The 22,883-nt window shown below is 42.6% G+C and overlaps 1 protein-coding gene across 4 annotated transcripts in view; it reads left to right on the top strand.

Annotated features, from left to right (window-relative positions):
• Positions 1-22,883, top strand: part of LOC101529675 (cysteine-rich motor neuron 1 protein) — a 187,479-nt gene that overhangs the window by 73,234 nt on the left and 91,362 nt on the right. For 3 of the 4 annotated variants that reach the window (XM_004582731.2, XM_058668082.1, XM_058668083.1), the window contains exons 3-4: positions 10,663-10,905; positions 11,924-12,044. In XM_004582731.2, the coding sequence (XP_004582788.2) occupies positions 10,663-10,905; positions 11,924-12,044 (364 nt within the window). The remainder of the gene's footprint in view (positions 1-10,662; positions 10,906-11,923; positions 12,045-22,883) is intronic. The other variant, XM_058668084.1, reaches the window with a different exon arrangement.

Genomic DNA, 22,883 nt, shown 5'->3' with positions numbered 1-22,883 from the left:
GGTCAAGTTGTAGTTCAGGATGGAAAGTAAACACGTCCCTTTGCTCAGCTGCAGCTCACATATTTGTAGTCTCTGGGTGCCCTCTTGGCGGTCGCAGTGGACCAGGGTTTACGCAGTGGGTACACAACGGACACAAAGACAGCATAGAAACGTGGGGCCCTTTCAGGGACTTGCCCCAGAACAAGTTTGATTAGGAAGTTTGTGCTGGAGCCAAAGGAATGGTCCAGAAGGGAGGAGAGGCCTTCAGAGTCATGGGAAGGGAATGAGTCTTTTCACGTAGATGCTGTCTTCACAATTTAGGCAGCAACTGTTGGGAGGCCTTTGTTTGCTCTCGGGGCAGTCACTCTTGGGAGGTGCCATCTTGTTAGCTGGACAACTTGTAAGGAAGAGTGACAGGAACTGGATACCAGCCTTCAGGGAGACGACTGCATACAGCTGGTTCCTTCCTTCTCTGCAGACAGAGGAGAGGATCTTCTCTCAAAAACGTGTTTGACTTTTAGGAATTAAGAGTAAAACTCTAACGCTAACAATGTGTAGGAGACATGTACATGGGGGCAATCTGTAGCACATTCAGGTTGACCCTTGTCGGGAACAGCAAACTAATAATCACATTGATCTTCTGAAATATCATGTTAGGCATTAGAACAAAGGAGCAAAAGGGCCCAAGAGTACTCCGTGTTATCAATAACAGCTGCTTTTAAATATCGCATGTATTACATCAGTTTTAAATATCTTGTGATACAAGTTGAAGGATAGGTATTTTTTTGGCTCCATTTAACACGAGGGTATACTGAAGTTTGATGATGTTAGGTAACTTGCTAAAATTACAAGGTGTGTGTAAGTGGTTCATACATGTGCATTTGCACACAGAGACACACAAGCTCTGACTCAATGCTTAGACTCTTTCTAGCAGTCAGTGATGGTAATGCAGAGAGCTGCTGCCTGTTGAGGACTTAAAAGTGTCAGGCACAAGGCTGTTGGCAATGCACATCTTACTTAATTGTTGAGAAGCTGTAACCAGAGAGGTCAGGAACCGTACCTAAGGTCTCACAGTTGTAAAAGAGCTAAGATTAGAACATAGACCTTCCTGGCCCTTAAACCTTGTGGTAAACCACTGGCCATATGGATTCTCATAGAAAAATATTAAAAGTATCTTCAAAGTAACCTTTGTTAAGTGACAAGAAAACAGTTCAAAACAAGTACATTCTTTTCAGTGAAATTAGTTAGACTAACAGCCTCACATCCGGTGGTGGGTTGCCTGGGTTCAGGCCCTGGTACTGGCGTCAGTGTACATCTTAGGCTGATCCTGGGAGGCAGCGGGTGATGACCGGGAGGTGGCAGGTGACTGACTCCCTGCCACTTACATGGGAGACCTGAACTGACTTCTACAATTTAGGCCTGCAAATGGCAGAGCATTAGGACGCTAAAGCAGAAGGTAGGAGCAGTATCTCTCCCCCTGCTTCTTCCTTTCTCCCTCTCTTTACACGTGTCAGTTAAATGAATATGTATCTTTTTTTGAAGAAGAAAGACAAGAAAAAAATTAATGGCCAAAATAGTTTTCTAAAAATCTCTTTGTACTTTTAGCCAAATGGGTTTTGTGATTTTTTTTTTCAGGATTTGCAAACCATGGTAGAGTTCAAGAGTAAAGTAACTGCTGATCTTTATTTGTGCTGCTGTCGTCAGCAAGGACAGAATAGCAGCAGCATGTTCTGCTGTTCTATCCCCTGTGCTTTACTCATGCTGTTCATCACCCTATCATTTCTCTTGATACATCGTTTTAGTAGCATCAAGAGAATCTCTCTGGAACCTCTGAAGACCTCAGATGAGAACATAATATTCTTTGGAGTCCTTCTAAAGTGTTTAGAAATCCATAGACCACATCTGGGACTCAGGAATTTATTGGCACTATTACTGATAATACCCTTAAGCACAGTTTGTTGTTTTTTAAGATGACATTTTCTGTTATACTAGAAACCCCAGAGAGTTGACTAATTCATGAACATGGTGGGTGCTGCTCCTTTAGTTCAGCAAGCATTTCTTGCTCTGTGCTTCATGAGCAAGGGCCCAGTGTCCCTGAAACCTGATTGCCTAGAAGGAGCTCACCAGGCTCCTGGCAGGAGCTTTTCATAGACATCCACAAGAAGCAGCCCTGCACTCACAGCTGAGGAACACCTGCCCTTCCGTCTCACATCAAGGCCTGACATTCTGTGCTTCCAAATCAATGTCGTCATTACACAAAGGAAGAGCTAAGTGGCAGTGGAGGAAACAGTATTAAACACCCGTTCAAAACCACGGTGTCCCTTGGCCCCAAAGAGGGCTTGTCTGTGTCCTGTAGAGGATGTTGCCTTCCATTCAGCACCACCCTGGGGAGTTCTCGCTTTCTAATGTTTATGCCTCTGTCACACTTTCAAGCAGTTATGAACAGTGTTTTTAAGATGTTACTGAGTTGCCTATACAAATTTAATTCATTTAGGCTGTCCTCATTAGTCATCTGTCTCATTCTCTAATCATTTGGATTCCTTTCTTGTGGGCTCATGGTTGTGGCAGAAGGGGATGTAATGTTCAGGAGAACTATGGCGCCAATCTTCAATTCTTTGTACATTTTTCTAAACCAATGGTAGATCTAATTTTATTACATGATTTTCTTTTTAAAAATTCATCACTGTAAATGTTTAAAATTATTTATAGTATGTCTGATTTGAATGTCAAATTCTTCTACAAGTGAGTTGAATTTGTTTTTCCTCGCATGAATTAACAGATGATCAAATAAAGTGTGTCTGGACTCAAACTTTGAAAGAAAAAAAAATCACAAGAAGTGATTTAAAATGTAGTCAGGCCAGATTTGAGACCTGGCTTTTCCACTGCCTGCTGCCGCCATCCCACCAGCTATATCAGAGGCAAAGATTGAAAACCTCTCAGTTTTTTTCTGTCTTCCCTTGAAATTCTGACTTCTGGAAAAATTAAGAATTAAAGCAGCATCAAATCCCATGGGAGTATGGAGAATGGATGCATTTCTGGGTGTTTCCTAGAACAGTGAATCAGCCTTGTTGCACAGTGGGGTCACCTGGGAGATTTTTATAACCACTGTTCTGGGGATGCTGCTTCTAATAGTTGGTACCAACTTAGGGGTAGGCTCTGAGTGTCCCAGGGCGTTGTGATAATGCAAAGGGGATTGAAATCCCTTTAGTGTGCATGACAGTCATATCAGTTGCTTGGGGCCTACCCTGTTGAGTTTCTGATTCTGTAGGTCTGATGTGGGGCCTTAGAATTTGGACTTCTGTTGGGTTCTGGTGCAGCTTCAGGGTTTGAGAACCATCACTCTAGAGCATTTTATCTCCCACTTTGTTGTGCATCCAGCATGTATTCTGAGTTTCTGTTTACATATGTTGTTGGGCTGCTGGTCTAGAGGCCACACTTGGAATAGCAGTAGCTCTAATATGAAGCATCATTATCAACCGACTTCCACAAAGTCTTATGTATAGAAGAAATGTGGGGTCTGGGAGATTCCTAGAGATACCGTCATGCTTAACAGCTCATTCATTTAGTGGCAGGTAGTTATCTGGAGGGTTCAGTGTATTCTTTGGCACTTGGCCAGCTGTGATTTGCCAGGGTGTTTGAACATGTCTTTGCAGAACTGCGCTATCACTAGTCAGTTGCATTGTCTAGATTCTGTTTGCTTGAAGGAATAAGGAAATACTACACCTGATCCCAGTAGCATCACTGGAGGAACCATTTTGACAAATGCTAATATGCAGGCTTCTCCGTACTCCCACATTCTGTTATAATTGGTTTGAGGTGGAATCCCACAGTGATGTTTTTAAAGCTTTGTCATTGATCCCAGTGCACATCCAAAGTTAAGAACTATGGAATTAAAGTTTCACATGTTGCAGTTTTACAGATCATATTTTCCTTTGTGTGTGGCTAGCTTAATTTCCACTGTGATGCAGCCTAACTTTATCCTGCAAATGAAAACAAATTAATATGCCCTCTTTAAGAAAAAGGCCCTGTGTAGATTCCATTGCTGTTAAATCTTGATTTCAGAGTAAAAGTTCTGGGAAAGTACAGTGGGTGTTTCAGAATGAGCTGAAATATGAAATATTTCTGGGACTGTGTCAACAAGCCTAATTTTTTCCCCTTGGGGTTATGATTGCGGAACAAGTCTTCACAGCAAAGCTTGCCAAAAAAGGTTATGATAAAATCATGGAATGTGAATGAAAAGAATTCACAGTGTAACTTTAAAGGAGTCAGTCTCCAAATTTAAAAGTGTAGGGATGACATATGCATTGCATTTGTAATAGAAGTGTTCAGAAGAAAATAATGTGTACCCAAAAGCCTTCTATTTCATTGCATGATAGCTCAAAGGCCAAGGAGAAATTGAAATAGGACAGTAAAAAAGTCCTGGAGACCCATTGAGGCCCTTGGTCCTCTTTATCCTTTCCAGTTAGTTTGATACTCTGTTTCAGCAAACTTGTATCCATTCACTACAAACATCCATAGATGAGAAGAGATTACCCAGGAAGTTGAAGCTATTTTGCTTTTGCCAGCATAGACTGATAGGAAAATTGTGGGATTGGACTTCTCTGCCATAGCTTGGTGACCTTGGCCAAGCTTCTTAGCTCCCCTGATGTGTCAAGTAGAGATGAAGATGTAATCTCTTCATACAGCATTACTAAAGTGAGAATGAGTAGAGACATGACTTCCACATACGAAGTGCTCAATTAGTAAAGATTTCTTTCATTACTCTAGTATGACTGTGAAAATTGAATCCATAATAAGAAACATTAGCCTTCAAAATCTTTGTCTGAAGCCTTTATTGATATTTTCTGCCTGTTAATTACACTGTTGTTAATAGTCATGTAGTGTACTATTTCTTCCTGAAGGGCAGGCTCCTCTTGGCTCCCAGTCTTTGTTCTAGCAGTTTCCTGTGTCTGAAACACTCTTGCCCTGTCTTATGCATGCTTTCTCCTTGCTTCGGGTTCCTGCTCAAACACCATGTCCTCAGAGAAACCTGCCCTAGCTAACTCACCTGGCTAGTGTGGTACACCTGCATCGTTGGTGGTGCTTCAAAGCCTTTATAACCACTTAGCGCTTGGCTGTGTTGTTCTTTGCTTTTTGTCTCTCTTGGAATTACAAATCCAGGAAGGCAGGGATTTTATTTAGTGCCTGCTTCAAATTCTGCTCCTAGAACCACTGGCACATGAAAGTCATTCAGTTGATATTTGTTGAATGAATGAATGAGAGTTTGAGAAGACCTCGTAGATTGTACTTCAGCTGGCCTATGAGGACCTTGGTCCTCTTACACTACCAAACCTCTCTAGGGACCTCTATGACACACAGGAGAATTAGGATAGGTTTTAGAAATGGATGGCGTATCTAGTAACACTGGCTTTGTAGTTGACTTTATAAATTTTACTCATCCATTTTCTGCTTCCTGTCTTTCATTTGTAAGTGTACAGTGTATCTTATTTTAAGTGACCTGTTTCAGGATATTTTTAATATAGAATAAAATTTTGGCTTTGCAAGTTTGAGAAATTTCAAGAATCAGGCAATATAATTTTCTCTTTGTTTCTTTCTACGTGGTTTTTTTATATACCTTCGTATGTTCTTTAATTTTTGTTTAAACAGAAAACTCTTGAATGCTTTTGCTACTTTTAGATTGTTATTACACTTTCTTGTTGACGTCAGTCTAGATGAAAATTCTAGAAATCGCCATGATCCAAACATTCAGGGCAAAATGTCAAGGATTGATAAACTTTTCATTGTTATTGTGAAATTACCCTTTATTTTTTTTTTAATTATTTATTGTTTAACTTCATTAATTACATTGTATTATGTGACACAGTTACATAGGTACTTGGGTTCTCCCCCCCCCCCCTTACCTTCCCACCACGGTGGATTCCTCCACCTTGTTGCATAACCACAGCTCAAGTTCAGTTGAGATTTCCCCATTGCAAGCATATACCAAACATAGAGTCCAGCATCTTATTGTCCAGTCAAGTTCAACAGCTTCTTAGGTATACCCTCTCTGGCCTGAAGACAGAGCCAGCAGAGTATCATCCCAGTCAATTGAAAGCTCCAACATACCATCAGCAAAAATTTACATCATTATGGAATTAATTGACATAGTAATGAGTAACCAATATGTTGGTGTTTTAATGGACAATCTCTTAGAGGAATGTTATTAATATCATGAAACCAGTTTATTTTCTGTTAATTCTATTATAAGGGATATTATCATTTAAGTCTTTCTAACCTAGAACATATTTTTTAAATGCCAGTTGACATGTTGCCTGAGCAACCAGACTTGTGTTTGTTAATTAACATAAGTTTTATATATAGATTTGTTAGACACCATAGGGAAAGGGTGTGAAGAGACCTCCAATAAAATACAATTTTTGAAAGTAAAGTCAGGAAAGCCGTTTAATTGATGGAAAAATCATAATGTGACTACAATTGTCTCCTTATTTCTGTGTGAAAGAGAGGGAATAGAGATGTAGAAGAATCAATAAAATCCACATGCATTTATTTAGAAGCAGGCCAAGAAAGCAGGTGTCAGGAAACAGTTCCCAATGTTTGGGTAATGATTGGGCACGAGCGAAGGGGAAGGAGCCTAAGTGAATAGAGAGGACAGTCAAGTCACGAAAGCTAAGTTACAAAATAAAGAACTCACACATGTTAGGAATCTAAACTCTTCAAAAGCATGATTTTGTAATTTACCATGTCAACATTACAGGCTTAACATCCTAAGCCTGTTAGTAAACCAATTCTGAGTTCCAGTTGCTGCAGTTTCATTACAGCTCCCTGATAATGCCTTGGAAAGCGGCAGATGACCCACGTGTTGGGGTCCCTTCACCCCTGTAGGAGACCCAGAAGAAGCTCCTGGCTTCTAGCTTCAGCCTGGCTCAGCCCCAGCCATTTCAGCCAATCGGGGAGCGAACTAGCAGATGGAGCATTTTCTCTCCATCTCCTCTCCTTTCTTACAGCTCTGACTTTAAACAGCAAACAAAAACTTCAGAAAAACCAGTAGAGTAATGCTAACAAAATAAGCTTAAAGACCAAGAAGAAAGAACTTTACAAACTAAACAGGTATACACAATTTATGGAAAGGAAAGCTTAGTGACTGAAGTCTGAACTGAACAGTTTATTGAAAGAATTCATGTAACTGAGCAAGATTGGAATAAGGTTGAGGGGCAGGGCAGGAGAGAGAAAGGAAGAGGAGGAAAGGAATACTGAAGTTCATAAAGCTGAAAGTGTTTAAATGCTAGGAAATCATTCAGGATTTTAAAATAGAATTTATTCTGTGTATGAGTTCTGGTTAATTAGAATAATTAATTGAAGAGAAAGCCAATATGATCTTCTTAACAAAAGCTGAAAAAGCTTTTAGTAAAGTTAAACCTTCATTTTAAAAATTCCTAGCTCATTTCAAGGCCTAACACGGATTCATTTCTGGATCAGGCAGTTTTGTATTAGCCTTCCTCTCAGCTCTGCTGCTAAGGTGCTTCTTGAGAAGGAAATAAATCTTTTGAGGTTTGAACTGCAAAACACATAGCAAATTGTGACAATGTCGGGACTATTAAAAAGTACACACGAAGCAGGCACTTGTCACTATGGGTAAGCCACTTTTTGTTAACACTTGTGTCCCATTTCAGAGTGCCTGATTTTAAGTTCCCAATTCAAGCTTCCTAACTGATGCACAGCCTAGGCTAGTAATGGCTTATGCCCTTTGGTCCTTAAAACCTATGTGAAATACCTGGCCTGAGCTCTGGGTCCCTGACCCAGCCCCAGCAAGAGGCTACATCCTCCCATATGGGGAGTATGCTGGTGAATAAGAGCTCTCTCTCTTACTCTCTGTCAAATAAATAAATACATAAACATTGAAAAATAAAAATAGCTGAGAGTTAATATGTTGAGTTGTAATGGAAACATGTTTAGTTGAAGCACATGTTTGAGAAGTCTGATCATACATGCCCCAGTGTTTTGTAGGATAGAAGGTGAAACAGAGTAAGTTAATTACGGTAAATCAACACGAGCTGGATTTGAGTGCTATCAGCAATTAGTTGCAGAGCTTCTCAAACTGTGAAACAGTATGTTTGTGTTTGCCAATAAGCAGTCCATGTTCTGTGCTTTACACATCCTACTGAACCCCATGCTTGCTTGCTCTTTATTCTTCATTGCACTGGTGATGATCTCATAGTGGAGTTACTCACTACCTGATCCTTGGATTGTAGGGTGAAGGTGGGATAGTTGGCTCCCCTTCGGATAGGCTCAGGCCTGAGTGTAGGCTTCTGTAGCTTTGCCTCAAATTGCAATGCAGTAGGGCTGGATAAGAGGCAACAGGGGCCCAGCCAAACTGAATAGTATCCACGGAAATCACAGTTCTGATCAGGAAAGAAGCTGAACCCTGAGAAATGAAGGATAAGGAAAGCAGGTCAAGAGCACAGCTGAATACAAACCACACTGGTGATTCCGAAACAGGAGGCTTGTTAGCGCAGAGCAGCATGGCCAGAGCCAGATGAACCAAGACTCGTGCTTACATCACCGTTTGCTAGCTGTGGGCGCTTGGGCTGGGTTATCTGAAACCTCAGTTTCATCATATGTAAAGTGGAGCATCGCAGGGTTATTATAAGTAGAACTCGTGGAGCATGTGGGAACAACCTCTGCTATTAGGACAGAGGTCTGTCACTTTCCATTCAGGTTTCAGTTGCTGATTGCATGGCGGTTTGTTCACTGCCAGGGCAGAAGGCTGTGGAGGAGCTTTGCCCGACATGAGGGTGTGGATATAGAGAAGTGACATTCTTTCCAACAGGGATGTTAGAGGACCACTGCAAGTTCATTGCCGGAGAGAGGGTCACAGAACACTCGGGGTTTAAGCGCCTCCTCTCATCCCCCGTCAGCACACTCTGCAGTTGTGGCTCATGGTGCTTGTGACCATCTTCCTCACTTTCTCTCCAGATGCCTTCCCTGGGTTCTCCCATGGCTCCCCCCTCCCGCCCCCACAGGTAATCCGGGCCTCTTCACTGTTGCCCAGGGTCTCCAGACTCTGTTCCCAGAGACAGATCATTCTGAATTACTCTGCATCGTGCTATGTAATCAAAGCTCTAATTTATCCGAGTGAAGGCTACAGTCTTCAGAATGGCCTTGAGGACCCTGGAGGTTTAGGCTCCCCCTCTAGCTTCCTAGAAACCCCCTCTAGCCTCCTCTGTCTAACCCATCCAGGCTGGCCTTACTGTTCTCACCCTTGAGCCCGCTCATTTCCTCTGCTGAGCCACTCGCCTCTCAGGTGTCTCCGTGGCTCACCTCGTCACTCTTGCGTTCAGATGTAAGCTTCTCACTCTTAATCCTCACCAAATGTTAACTGTTCCTCCTACCCTGGCCTTCCAATTCCCTTTTAACTGGCTCTCTTCTTTTTCACCCTTTGCTACTACCTAACATACTTGTGTCATTATTGCTTATTTTGTCACCCTCTGCTGCCTTGTAAACATGGGATGGTAGAGATTCATGTGTGTTCTTTTCTCTGATGTGTGTCCCCAGTGCTCACTAAATGCTTTTGAGTTAATTAACCAGGGCTGAATGCGAAAGATCTCCTATACTGTATTTAATGAGATAAAAAGTGAAGAAGTTAGACAAAGAAAATGGCCAGTAGGATGAAAACTATAGCAGTGAAGTTAGAAAAGAGCAGGACCGAAGGCTGGATTTGGAGAAGAGACCCGCATTTGTACCATTAATAGCTGAGTGGACTGGAAGTGAGGAGGTCCAGATGCGTTAATTCCGTAGCTTTTAGCTGCAAGTTCTTTGTGAAGAGGAGACTCCGGGTCGAAGCCTGCTCTGTGATTCTGGCTTGGACTTTGGAAATCTACTCTGGTACTACACATGCCATTACATTCACCAAGTATTTTCTGAACTCCCCACTATCACCACCACCGAAGTGCCATGATGTCCTGGCTTTTTTCTCTTTTCTTCAAGGACCCTGTTTTCGTGAAGGTTTCTTAAAAGCTTAAATGAAGAAACCAAGCTATGTCCTGAATGTTCCAGGCTGCAGAAGCTGGGACTTTGCTACCTACTCTTAAAACGGTTGAGTAATATCGACCTTGATTTGTTCTTCCCATCTCTGAAATTGAGGTCAACAGAGAAAGGGAACATGGTAAAATTGATGAATCTCTCTCTGCTAGACATAAGGACACACCAGCTGTCACTTAAGGGAATCACATAGGAATTTGTCTCATTATCCATCTGGCTGAGCTGCCACATCATAGCATCACACAGTTTTAATAAGCTCATCTCCCTGAAACGTGGACTTTGGAGGAGAGCTCTTCCACGTTGATTATTACGAACATTGTTTCCAGCCCCTGAAGTGGCCTTGATTTATTTCTGAGTCTGGTTTGCTGCTTAAATGTGGATTGTTTTCACAGAACAGCTCTTCTTAATGCCCCCTTTGAATTCAGAGATCTTTCCTTTAGAAAAGAACTCCAAGCTCATATTTTGGTGTAATGGGCCCATCTTGGGAGAGACTTCATGGTTGGCTGAAGATTGAGCCTGTTCACCTGAGTCCTTTCTCTACTTTCTTCCTTGGTTAGTAAACAGACCATCAGGGCTGTCTGTACTTCTGACCAAAGGGCCCCATACTGCCTTGGGCATGAGCTAAATTCTTTCTCTCCCATTTAGAAGAGAAGCCAGATTGCTCCAAGGCCCGCTGCGAAGTCCAGTTCTCTCCACGTTGTCCTGAAGATTCCGTTCTGATCGAGGGTTATGCTCCTCCCGGGGAGTGCTGTCCCTTGCCCAGCCGCTGCGTGTGCGACCCTGCGGGCTGTCTGCGCAAAGTCTGCCAGCCGGGATACCTGAACATACTAGTGTCCAAAGCCTCAGGGAAGCCGGGAGAGTGCTGTGACCTCTATGAGTGCAAACCAGGTACGCGTGAGCTCTGTCTCAGCAGCCCAGGTCCTCAGGCCCCGCCTTGGCCACCCTTGGCCTGTCTCTCTTCATGCAGAGAGGAGCATTCCCAGCTGGGGCTAATTGCAACCTGACACCTTTCTTATCAGACTCAAAGGGATCACTCATTAGTATGAGAGCACCTTCAGGGAGTGCGTGGTTTTCTCTCCCCTCCCCACCCCACCCGGTCAACAAACATTTGATGGGGGAGATGTGGTTTTTGGCATTGTGGCTACTTGCTTCATTTTCCCAGTCAAGGCAAGCACCCTTATTTGCAGGTTTATGACTTTAAGGAATTATGTTTTAAAAAAGTCATCATGCATAAAATAATTTTAGATAAATATTGCATCAGTATGCCGACAGTTTTGTAACGAAATGCTCAGCCCCCATTTTCCTCCTTGCCAACTGCCAACCATCCGTCCCCTTGACTTTGTAGCATGTGCTAAGTCATCTTCGACTGTTTGCTCACCTCCTTTGCCAGCCTTTGATTTGTTGTCATGTGCCAGCTGTTCCTTGCTTCGTGTGATTTCTAACATCCTTGCTCTTGTAGCAGCATTGCTAATGTGGTCTGTGAGCACGGCTACGATGTCCTGGTTCCTTCTTTGCGAGTTTCTAACCGATGATCAGTTTCTTGGGTTTTTGTTTTTGTTGTTGGCTGGATAAATAAATGCTTTGAGCAAAACAGTGCCTTGTTTCTCCCTCGAGCTGCCCTATCAGAAATACCTCTAGCTGGCTGTCGCCATCCACGTAACCACCATTGGTTTAACTCTTCCCCATACTCCTGTCTCCTCCACGTGTATCTTGATCTCAGCTCATAAATGTCTTGTCCCTACCTCTGCCTGTACACAGAAGATGTGGAATGTATGTAGCAATTCCAGCACTAGGAGTAGGTTTGTAAGAAGCCAGGAAACTTTGGAAGTTTTATAAGAGCCCGTATTGCATGTGGAAACTCAAAATGCAAGTAAGAGTAATTGGTGCTTCTGTTTGCTTCTTGCAGTTTTCAGCGTGGACTGCAGCACTGTGGAATGCCCCTCTGTCCAGCAGGCGGTGTGCCCCCTGGATAGCTATGAAACACAAGTCAGACTCACAGCGGATGGGTGCTGTACTCTGCCGACAAGGTTGGTTTGCTATTAGTTTCTTGAGTGTTCTCCTGTCTTATGTGTTCAAATGCAGTTTGAAAAATTTGGTTTGTTTTTCCCATGGGAAACCTAATACCTCCCTGTTTCTCTAGAGAAATCACTGAACTGTTAAGATTACTTGGTATTTACATACATCAGATCAAAGCCAGGTGTCATCGGGCTAAATGGTTAAGCCTTATAGATTCTTCCTGTAGGAGTGCACGTGCACTTTGGAGGGCTAGAAGCAGTACAAGCGGATAGGCACCTACATGTGTGGAAACGGAGGCAGGCAGGGAGGTGTCTTGCAGAGATAGGTGTGTCATCTGATGCACTGTGGTGAATCCTGCGAGTGTTCAGCGTGGTGTCCAAAGCAGTGCAGCATTGCGTGCTTCCACGGCTGCTCCCCAGAGGCCCTTGGCATTTGCAAACACTCCATCCATTTCTTACAAGTGCTAAGAGAATTCTAAATTCTTACAGTGCTTTCTGGGATAGCAAATATGTCTCTTCTTTGGCTTGAGAGGTAAACAAGGCTGTTATTTTAATCATAGATGCAAGGTATTCACTTAGTCCCACAGAAGCAGACTTTTTTTTTTTTTCAGAACAGAAATGTCTCTAGATTGTGTCCTTCACATCTTGCAAAGCACCAATGCAGAGCTTGCCTTTGACCTTTAACCTTGAAGTAAACTAAGACTGTACTTGGAAACACGGCTCTTGGGTTGGCTCTTCTGCTTCGTGATTCCCCAACTTTGCCACCACTTCCTCTCCATCTTTCACTGGACTATAGGTAATCTTGGAAACAAAGTTATAATCATTTCAACTCTAGTTCCACATTTAACACCAGAAGTCAAAACTGGACCTGTTTAATCCCATTTCTAACCGTTTCTCCCCACATCCCAGTGCTGCACATTTAGCTCTGGGATTGTCGGAAACAAAGTCACTCGGAGTTTGTGGCTACACAAAAGATGTGATAGGAATACATGCAATCCACAGTCAAAGTATCATGGGTTTGTTTTGGCCCATAGTCCGAGTAAATGGCCAGAGTGTGTTCTTTAAATTGAATTGTTCTTTCCTTCTGAAATACCTGAGACAGGTCTCTCCTGTCTCCTGCTCTTTGTTTTATCAGAAGCCTAGGATTCTCTCAATTCCTTTACATTTTATCATAGAATAGGTAACCAAGATTTCAGTGAAAATACTACACTGATGATGGTGCACCAGGCTTCTTTTGAGACTGCATGTAATGATTTGTGAGGAAGATGCTTGGAAATGGAGGAAGGGTGGTGCAGACATAAGGTACTGCTAATCAGTAATGGGGGAAATGGTACTTTGCTAATAATGGATGCCCTTTCAAGGTCTTCATGAATAGGAAGGAGGCACATTTTACTGGGGAACCCTAATTAATCAAAATGAGAGCTGGTCATTCACCAAGACATGCTTTATTGAAATACAGTTAGCACCATCAGCATGTGGGAGGCACAATAAGCTATATTTTTCTTCAGTTACTCTAGGGAGTCAAAATGGGTAGAAGTCCTAAACAGACTTACTTCATCTCAGTGTAAGGAAAAACTCAGTGTTCAGAAGTAAGTCAGACCATTTCCTGAAGCCAACTGAGCTCCCTGGCGCTGGTCAGATTTTCCTCCGTCTGGGTGGCCACCTACCAGGAATGCGTAGAAGCAATGTTTCCTTGAAGAGGAGGTGCTGCTAACTGTCTTCCCTTTTATTCGCAAGCTTCTGTGAGTCCAATAAACATAAGCCATGGGGTGTTTGTGTGTCTCGCCCTAATTTAGACACAAGTTTTTTTCAAAGTGAAGAGTTAAATGTGCCTGTAATGATGCATTCTGGAAACATGGAGAGGAAAGCCACTCAAAATCCCACTGTAAATTATTTGCAGGAGAGGGTAGGTTCTCACAGCTCTTGAGTTTGCTGTGTTTCTGATAGTCAGTGACCCATGTGCATGCCCTGCGTCTTCCACACGCATCCTTGGTTCCCTGGAGCCAGGTCCCCCTCCTCCCTCGGGCTCTGCACCTGCCAGGGTGCCTTCTCCTTCCCCTTCCCATACCACTGCCCAGTGTCTGTCCCTGCCTCAGGACCACAGTTCCTTCTCTTGGAAGGATTTTCCTTTTAGCCCCAGTCAATGATGAATCTGTCCCTGTGTCTCTCGGCCCCATTGTAATCTCTCATATATCTCTTTACCAAGGCACTTTTCATACCACATTGAAATCACTAATTTTTGTGGTCCATCTCCTATTCTATTTGTACCCTCATAGTTAGTAGTTTGTAATCTGTCAACCCAAATGTTTTGATAAATGAAGGAGGCAAGGAAAGAACAAATAGGCACATTCTTAGCAAGGATGGTTGATATGTTTTTTTAGATTCTTGGGTCCTCTTGCCAGTGGATACTAATCCTCCTCCTTGTCTGTTTAACACTCTCGCACTTTTCTCCCAATCCCCTTCTTCATGGCCTGTTGCTGCTCAGCACTGCACACATCTTTTGTAGTGTGGGATGACTTCATCACTCTATTCTACCTTACCTAATTCTGTTCATCCTGCAAGACTCCGGTTAAATTTTAGGATGTCCAGGATGTCTGTCCGTTCATCCTACCCCTTAGAAACTCCCAGCGTACTCTTTCCCGTGATGACAGAATATCTTATCCTTACTGGCATTTTCACATGCCTGTTCATGCATTTAGTCACGGCTCATCAACAAAAGGTTGTTTCTGCAAGTCAGGAATTACATCTTCTTTCCTTTAGCTCTGGCTAGTACTAACACCAAATGAGACGGTAAATACAGAATACGCCCAGGCCACTTTAACATATTACGTGTGTTCCAATGTATTAAGGAGGATTATAGGTCATTCTTTCATGGAGTAGAACCCCAAGCAATCATCTAAAAATGGAAATTAAAAACAAGAAAGTTTAGTATGTAGTAATTACGATAGTATTTTCAGAAATAAATTTAAAGCATAGCTTTTCTCGCGTGTTCGGTACACGCAAAATTTCTACCAGCATGATTTTTTGGACCAGTATTGTGGCACAGAAGGTGAAGTTACCATATTTTAGGGCCGTTACAAGTCCTGATTCCTCCACTTCTGATCCAGCCCCCTGCTAATGCTCCTGAGAAGGCAAAGTCATTTTGCCTCTTCCATTCATGTGGGAGACAGAGAAGGAGTTTTGGGCCCTGATTGTGTTCTGGCCTGGCCATCTGGGGAGTGGGCCCATGGATGGGCATCTTTTTCTACCTCCCCCATCACTTTGCCTTTTAAATAAATGAAATATGTAATAAATAAATGACCCCATGATCTTTAAGGATAGTGAAGAATACTACAGCATATACAAATCTTATAACTGTTTGATCGTAGCAAGCATATGAAGGACTTTGCAGTTGTGGCCAGCATTATCGCAGATTAAGCCACCATGTGGCCCCACCCTGGCTGTTGCAGCTGTTTGGGGAGTGATCCAGTAGATGTAAGATTCTTTCTGTATCCTGCTTTCTCTCTTACTTTGCCTTGCAAATAAAATGGATAAATCTGTAAGAGAGAACAAGAACGAATCTAGAATAAAGTTGATTACATGGAGAAATCAGTGGGGAAAGCCCGCTGCAAATAGAACCCAATTAGGTTAAAAAAAAATTCAAACCTGAAACTACCTGTGCAAATTTGCCGCTGGTAAAAATAGTCATTTTTGTAAGGATTTCATGTAATTCCACAAGTTAAGAAATGAATGTTTATTTCCTCTCCTCCATTTTAAGGGATAAATTTCTTTTTCATTCGCTTTCAAATGGAATTGCTGGGGCCAGGCTTACGGCACCGTGAGTAAAGCCTGGCCTGCACCACTGACATCCCTCATGGGTGCTTTGAAGGCCCAAATACTGCACTTCCCACTCAGCTCCCTGTTAATGTCCTGGGGAAAGCAGCCAAAGATGGCTCAAGTGACTGAGCCCCTGGCACCCATGGGGCAGATTCAGATAAAGCTACTGGGTCCTGCATTGGCCTGGCTCATCATTGCAACCATCTAGGGATTGAACCAGCAGATGGAAGGTTTCTCTCTCCCTCTGTATCTCTATCTCCAACTCTGCATTTGAAGTAAATAATCTTTTTAAAAACTGCAATTGACATTCCCAGTAGACTGATCCATTCAGGCTCCTGACTGCCTTGCTTTGCTGTGAGTCGCCACTCTCAGTGAGCTTTGTGTGGAGCTAGGCTGGTATGTTTTTAGTTCATTCATCACACGTGAGTTGACTCTTCTGTACGGCTGACACGACTCCCTACTGTTCTTACCATGTGTCCGTCTCTGTCCACCAGCACTCTTTTTTCTGTTTTCCCCTGGCCTTCGTAATTGTATGTCCTTTCTGCTTTCCCTGAAGCATCTCTGCTTTCCTTCAGTTGCTCATTCTTTATTTTCAGCTCTGCTTGGGCCTTTCTAGACTTCATCCTTACGGTGATAGAATTAACTTTGACCAACACTAATTCTTTCTTCCCTCATCTTTTTTTAAGATTTATTTTATTGCAAAGTCAGATATACAGAAGGAGGAGAGACAGAAAGATCCTCCGTCCAATGATTCACTCCCCAAGCAACCGCAGCGGCTGGTGCTGTGCTGATCCAAAGCCAGGAGCCAAGAGTCTCTCCTGGGTCTCCCATGCAGGTGCAGGGTCCCAAGGCTTTCCCAGGCCACAAGCAGGGAGCTGGATGAGCAGTGGGGTTGCCATGACCAGAACCGGCGCCCATATGGGATCCTAGCGCTTTCAAGACGAGGACTTTAGCCGCTAGGCTGTCACACTGGGCCTTCTTCCCTCATCTTGATTTACATTTCCAATCATCCTGCTATGTATCACTGTTGTACCTATTTTGTTGGCACCAGGAGGTGACAGAAGCTGTATGGCAACTCATGTCTTTCAGGAAAACATGGGAAGGAAGTGAGAATTACTGGCTCTTGGCCTAAATACTACATGGTGACAGAAAGGAAGTGGGACATTGGTAGAGCACAAGACTTCTATGGTTTTTGGAAGTCCCTTTCCACCTGTCTTCATGCCGTCTGTATTTACAACAGAGAGACAGTGTAAATGATGTCTGCAGGGAAGCGAAGTTTCTAAGTGGCATGTGGGTAACAATTACAATCAGAGATACAAAGCCTTTGTACTTTGAGTTTTCTTTTTCTTTTCTTTTCTTGATTATCACTGTAAACTGCGTGAGGTTATCTATCGGTCCTCAAATGGAATTTGAGAAAAACTCATTGTGGAAACTCAAAAATGTTCCTTGCAGCAAGGAGCGCAGAAGGGCTTAAATCTTCACGCCAGGTGCTGTTCTCATTGCAATATTTCTGATAAGTTTTTAAGACAAGGAAATGGATTAGTGAGTAAAAATTCATATCTTGACCGTGCACAGTAGCCTGGCGGCTAAAGTCCTCGCCTTGCATGCGCTGGGATCCCATATGGGTGCTGGTTCTAATCCCGGGGGCCCTTCTTCTTATCTAGCTCCCTGCTTGTGGCCTGGAAAAGCAGTCGAGGAAGGCCCAAAGCTTTGGGACCCTGCCCCTGTATGCTAGACCTGGGAGAGACTCTTGGCTCCTGGCTGCAGATTGGTACAACTCCGGCTGTTGCAGCTGCTTGGGGAATAAATCATCAAATGGAAGATCTTCCTCTCTCTCTCCTCTCCTCTCTGTATATCTGACTTTGCAATAAAAATAAATAAATCTTAAAAAAAATTCATATCTCATCAATGTCAATTTATGTCAGCATGTAGTATGCATTAACAAATACCTGTTTCTGTTAGTCACTGCTGTGTCACTCCTAAGGGAGCTGCACACAGAGGTCTGTTCTTTCTCACAATTCTGATATCAACCGGGCATAGTTAGCTGGCAGTCACTGGGGCTGGCGCTCTGTGTCTGGGTACTCAGCTGTGGGGCTGGCACTTTGTGTCCAAGTACTCAACTGTGGGGGATGGAAGTACCTGTCTCCCCACAAAGTCTTTACTCTTGGGCTTAAGCAAGAAACCAAAGCGCAAAGCCTGCAGAAACTTGAAAGCCACACATCACTCACAACACATCCTGCTGTTCAAGGCAAGTCATGTTTGAGCTCCCATTCAAAGCGTGTGAAAATAGATTCCACTTCTTAATGGGAGAATGGACAAAGAATGTGTATGACACTTTTATCCAACTTTACACAACTTTGGCTTCAAGCCTCACCTTTGTCTCTCTAGTCCCTACCTGTTCTTGGCTCTCATCTGTAGACAAGGTAATTTTTCAGTCTTCACTCTGCCTCTGCAAGGCTTTGCCACTCTCTCAGATAGGGGCTTACAGAGTAGACATCAGTGAGTTAAAAATCAAGACAGTAATTACTCCTACTTACTCACTTGTACTGCAAATCGGGTGGGGTTTATTACTACCCTAGGCCTTTCAATGTGTATCTTTTTATATTAAGAACATGAATGAGCTTACTATATTATTGACAGTCACCCATTCTAAATTTATTTCCATGAGATTTGTCTACATCTTTTTTTTGTCCTAAAACATTCTGTTACCAATTTCTATCTATAAATAAGCCTTTCGTAAAAGTGATTGAAAAATATCCTTGCAAGTTATTTTGAGGTAGAGATGAATTGCGTCATTGTTTATAATGTTCAGAAACTTAAAAATAGGGTTTCTTCTTGATGGTGGTACATGCTTAAGATCCAGGTTCCCAAGCTCTCTCCTGACTCCTGCCTGCCTCTGACCCAAGGGCCCGATTCTCTTCCAGAACCTCTCTCTGGAACATTCTCTCGTTTTCTCAGCCAGTTTACCAGAGATGCTGTTTTATTTTTAAATCAAGACTTGAAAGCATTGTTGTACTCCTCTTTTTTCCCCTAGCCCTAGGGTCATGAAAAAGTTGGGGTTGCTGAAGCATTAGCTCACCCTGCAGTTTCTCTGTCACCCCCAACATTGAATAGAATGCGATGTGAGCACAGTTCATGGGAAATGCTGATGCACCAGTCACAGAGCTCGCCCCAGGAGGCTGCTGCATCTCTTGTGTTTCTTTGAGGAAGCTTGAGGAGCTGGAAGGGTCCTGCCTAAGGAGCAGTAGCAGAGCTAGGTGTGGGGAACACATACTGTCCCCCTGTGCCCTTGGGCTCAGTCATCACCAGCCCCTGTCCAGCCCCACCGCGTAGGAATCCTGAGCTTCCGTATCTTGCCCTTTACCTTGTTCCCATTGTTGTGACGCCCCTGCTGTAACCATTCAGTAGCTGGAATACTCCTGTAGCCATCACTTGGTGCTGTTCACACAGAATACAGACTCAATACTAAGGAGTGCTGGAAACCAAGTCCACTCCTGCAGGCATCTGGAAAAGCCTTTCCCTGAATCTGGGTCTGTCTGCCTACCTAGGAAGGGAGAGCTGCTGAATCATCTCAAAAGTAATTTCTACCTCTGATTCTCTTTCTCTGACCCTTCAGAGAGGAGAATACAAGCCACCGGATACTCCTCAAAAAGAAGGGGGAAGGAAAGTTTTACAAAATTCCAGGTTTCAGAAGACAGTGCAGAGAGAGAGATAGCTTACCTAGGAACAGAACAGGAAGGGGTGAAAGTCCAAGGAAAAATAGTTATTCTTTTGTTTTTAATTTTCCAAAAAAATATTAGAAGATGCAAAATTAAGCAAATTGCTAGAGTAGTAATTTAAGCTAAGGTAAGCAGAAACAACTGGCTTGTGAAAGCTGTGTAATAGTCCAATCTAATAGATATTTTTTTGTTTTTTGGTCAGTGACTAATTGAATACTGTTGCTTACACTGTTGACATGTATTATATGTTCCGTGCATAGTAGGAGCAGGACTTACTGGCCAAAGGCTGAATCCACAAAGTTTTATTCTATTAAACTGCTTTCTCATGAAGTATTCATGTCCCTGCCTGCCAACCCGCATGGTGTGTGTGTGGTATGGAGGGTGAATTGCACTCCGTCCGACCGTGCATGGTGGCTCGTGGACCCTGCACCCTAGGCCTCACTTGTTTCTCCCCATCCGTGGCCGTACCACTTTCCCTGGGATTCTGGTGCTTTGACTGTCTTATTGGCACTCTGTTTATCCATCTCCTTCCTATCTATTGCTTTTTCTGCTTTGCACATTTAATTGGACACTCACATTGTAGGCATGGAAGAATTTTAGATTCTCTGCTCCTGATTGTGTGTTTGGGTCATTTATTTCTATGTCCCAGACTTTAGAAAGATAAAATCTTAAGCAAGTTTATTAGTCCTTGTTTGAGCCTCAGTTCTGTTTCTTCCAATAAAACACTGACCTTAGAAGACAGATTTCTACTCACGTCCTGTTACATTTTGACAGTCCAACACTGTAGCTGCAGGAAGGGAACTAGGAGGAAAGAAAGGATAATCCCATTATGTCTGAAAGACCACCAGAGAGCAGGCCATGAATCATCTGTACTCTCACCGTGTCATCTCGATATTTGTGCTCAGCTGCTTCATTAGAAAATGTACGTTGCTTAGCTGCTATCCTTAAGTCTTCGGGCTATCAAGAAATTTCATCTTGTTGATGCTGTGTTGCATTATGGTAATGGAATTTTAGCAGATTGCTTGCACACCAGTTTTCGGGAGTAGATGTACATATTTTAAAAGGGGGTGAAGGGGCTTCGGGATTTATAGCCTGAGATTGGTTCATGCTGGGTGGGGCCAACCCATTGTAATCCTTGGCAGGTCATCCCTTCCCTTTAGAGGCACTTGAGTTAAATCAGAACTAATCTAACCACAGCACTACAGCCACTGAAAACAAAGCACAGGTTTGAAAAATGCTCAGGTCTACTAAATAATTAAATACTGATTCAGAACTTTGTGGAAGATTGCATTGTACATCATGGTGGAATAAGGCAATAAAGGAAATGTGGCCCATTCTGCAAGAATCTCAACACCCTAGAAGTATGACCATTGCCACTTTGGTTTTTGTGTGGTTTTTTTAGATTAATGCAAAGGGAAGAGAGTTTCTGCAATCCATACGTACAGCTCCAAAAACATAACCCACTTCCTTGCTCCTTTGCTCCCCCAACCCCACCCCTCACCTACCTCTCTGTTCATCAGCTTTTGTTAAGACAGAATTTGAACCCACTCTATGTTTATAAGGTTCTAGACCTTTAAAACTGAAGAAGCTGGCACAGGTGCAGATACACACACACACACACACACACACGCACGCGCAAAACTGTCTTCAAGAGAAAAAAAAATTACCAAATAAGAGCTATCTAGCAATATGCCAACTTTTAATCCAAGCTAAAAAATTAAGAGCCTCAAAAGGACAAACAAGGACACTACCAAAAGCTCATAAAAATGAAATTAAAAACACATTTGTTGCAAGGAAATTCTTGTGATCCATGCATAGCTTTTTTCATAATATGCATTTTCCATGAATTTCGGAAGACCCAGCACACAAAAGATAATGGTTTTCCGGATCACCATCACCGCCATTGGCCTGTAATTTTGAAATCTTGAATCCTGCGGTTTGCTTCCTCCTGCAAGCTCAGTGCATCTTCTGACTTCACGAGCATCTCTCGCGTCTGAAGCAACAAGTCTCTGAGAAACAGTGTCGAAGTGCCACTCATCCTTGGGTGGTTGAGCTTCCTGGGCTCCTCAGCTAGCTGTTATCTCTAGAGACCAATGTGTAATTTTGCTGTTGGTAGCCTTTAGGTGGATATCAGGGGTGAAAGTGGGTTGGAGGATCACATAAGGGTCAGGGACCATCAGCAACAGGGTGTGTCAGTCTAATCAGACACATACATCAAAGCTAGAAACTCCCCGAGGTTAGCTAGGCACTGTCACATTCATGTTCAGAGATCAGGGGGAACTTATTTTTGTTTTTTCTTCTTGGAGACGGTGTTTTTTAAATCATCAGATAACACTTGTTTATAGACTCATGCTTTTTGACGTTGTGCTAGGCAGTTAAGTTGTTTACATCATGACTATTCAAACTAACCAGTAGGAATTGTCCCTGAATTTGCATTTTCAAAAGAACTTTATTTAATTAAGAGCCTTGTAATTAATTAGCAAATCCATCTGTTCTAAAATACCACCACAAAAAAGATGGCATTGAATAAGTTTTGGTGGTGGTTTTTTGGTTTTTGTTTAGTTTGGTTTTGGTTTTTAAGATCTTCTAGTAGACAGATTTCTCCAATTCATTTCAGTTTTTACTTGTTCCCTTTAATTTGGACAGTTTTCCCACCTGCTTTTTGGGGTAAATAAAAATTATGTAGTATGTAAAGCATGTATTAGCATAGCAAACTTCATTTCAGTCCAATGAGCTCAATGGGCCAGATTGAAAACATTGATGACTCTTGATGTGCTGTCCTGATAGCATGCTCTGTCTTTAAACATAAATGCAAAAACAGGGTGCATTTGAAGTGCTGCTTTCTCAACTAGTAAAAGAACATTTATTCTGTTGCCCTCTGTCACAGTAATTTTTGGCCCAGTGGAGCTAGTCATGACCAAAAAAGCCATAATCTATATTAAACTCTGATGTTTTAAGACAAAATAACTAAGAATTCCATGTTTTCATTGGCCCAATCCCCAGAATGGAAAAAAATACACTTTCCTAGAAATAAGGGCCATACCCATTGAAGATGAACTGTCTCCTTAATAGAGTGATTTGTCAATTTATTTCAGAATTGGACCTGGTATCTGTTTGTAAGTTGTATTTATTTTAGTCCTGAAAACTAACAAGGCTTTCAGAGAACATATAGTCTGGTCTAAGGGTAATAATGGATTATCAGTAGACACTGTATATGTGGCCATTGACTTAAACTGAAGAAAACTCCCCATTAAATGTAAAAGCAGAACCCATAGCATGAATAATACCGAAATTCAGTGGTCTTTTCCCATCCACC

Source organism: Ochotona princeps, chromosome 8 (assembly GCF_030435755.1).
Source record: "Ochotona princeps isolate mOchPri1 chromosome 8, mOchPri1.hap1, whole genome shotgun sequence".
Taxonomy (NCBI): Eukaryota; Metazoa; Chordata; class Mammalia; order Lagomorpha; family Ochotonidae; genus Ochotona; species Ochotona princeps.
This window is presented reverse-complemented; position numbering and strand designations above follow the sequence as displayed.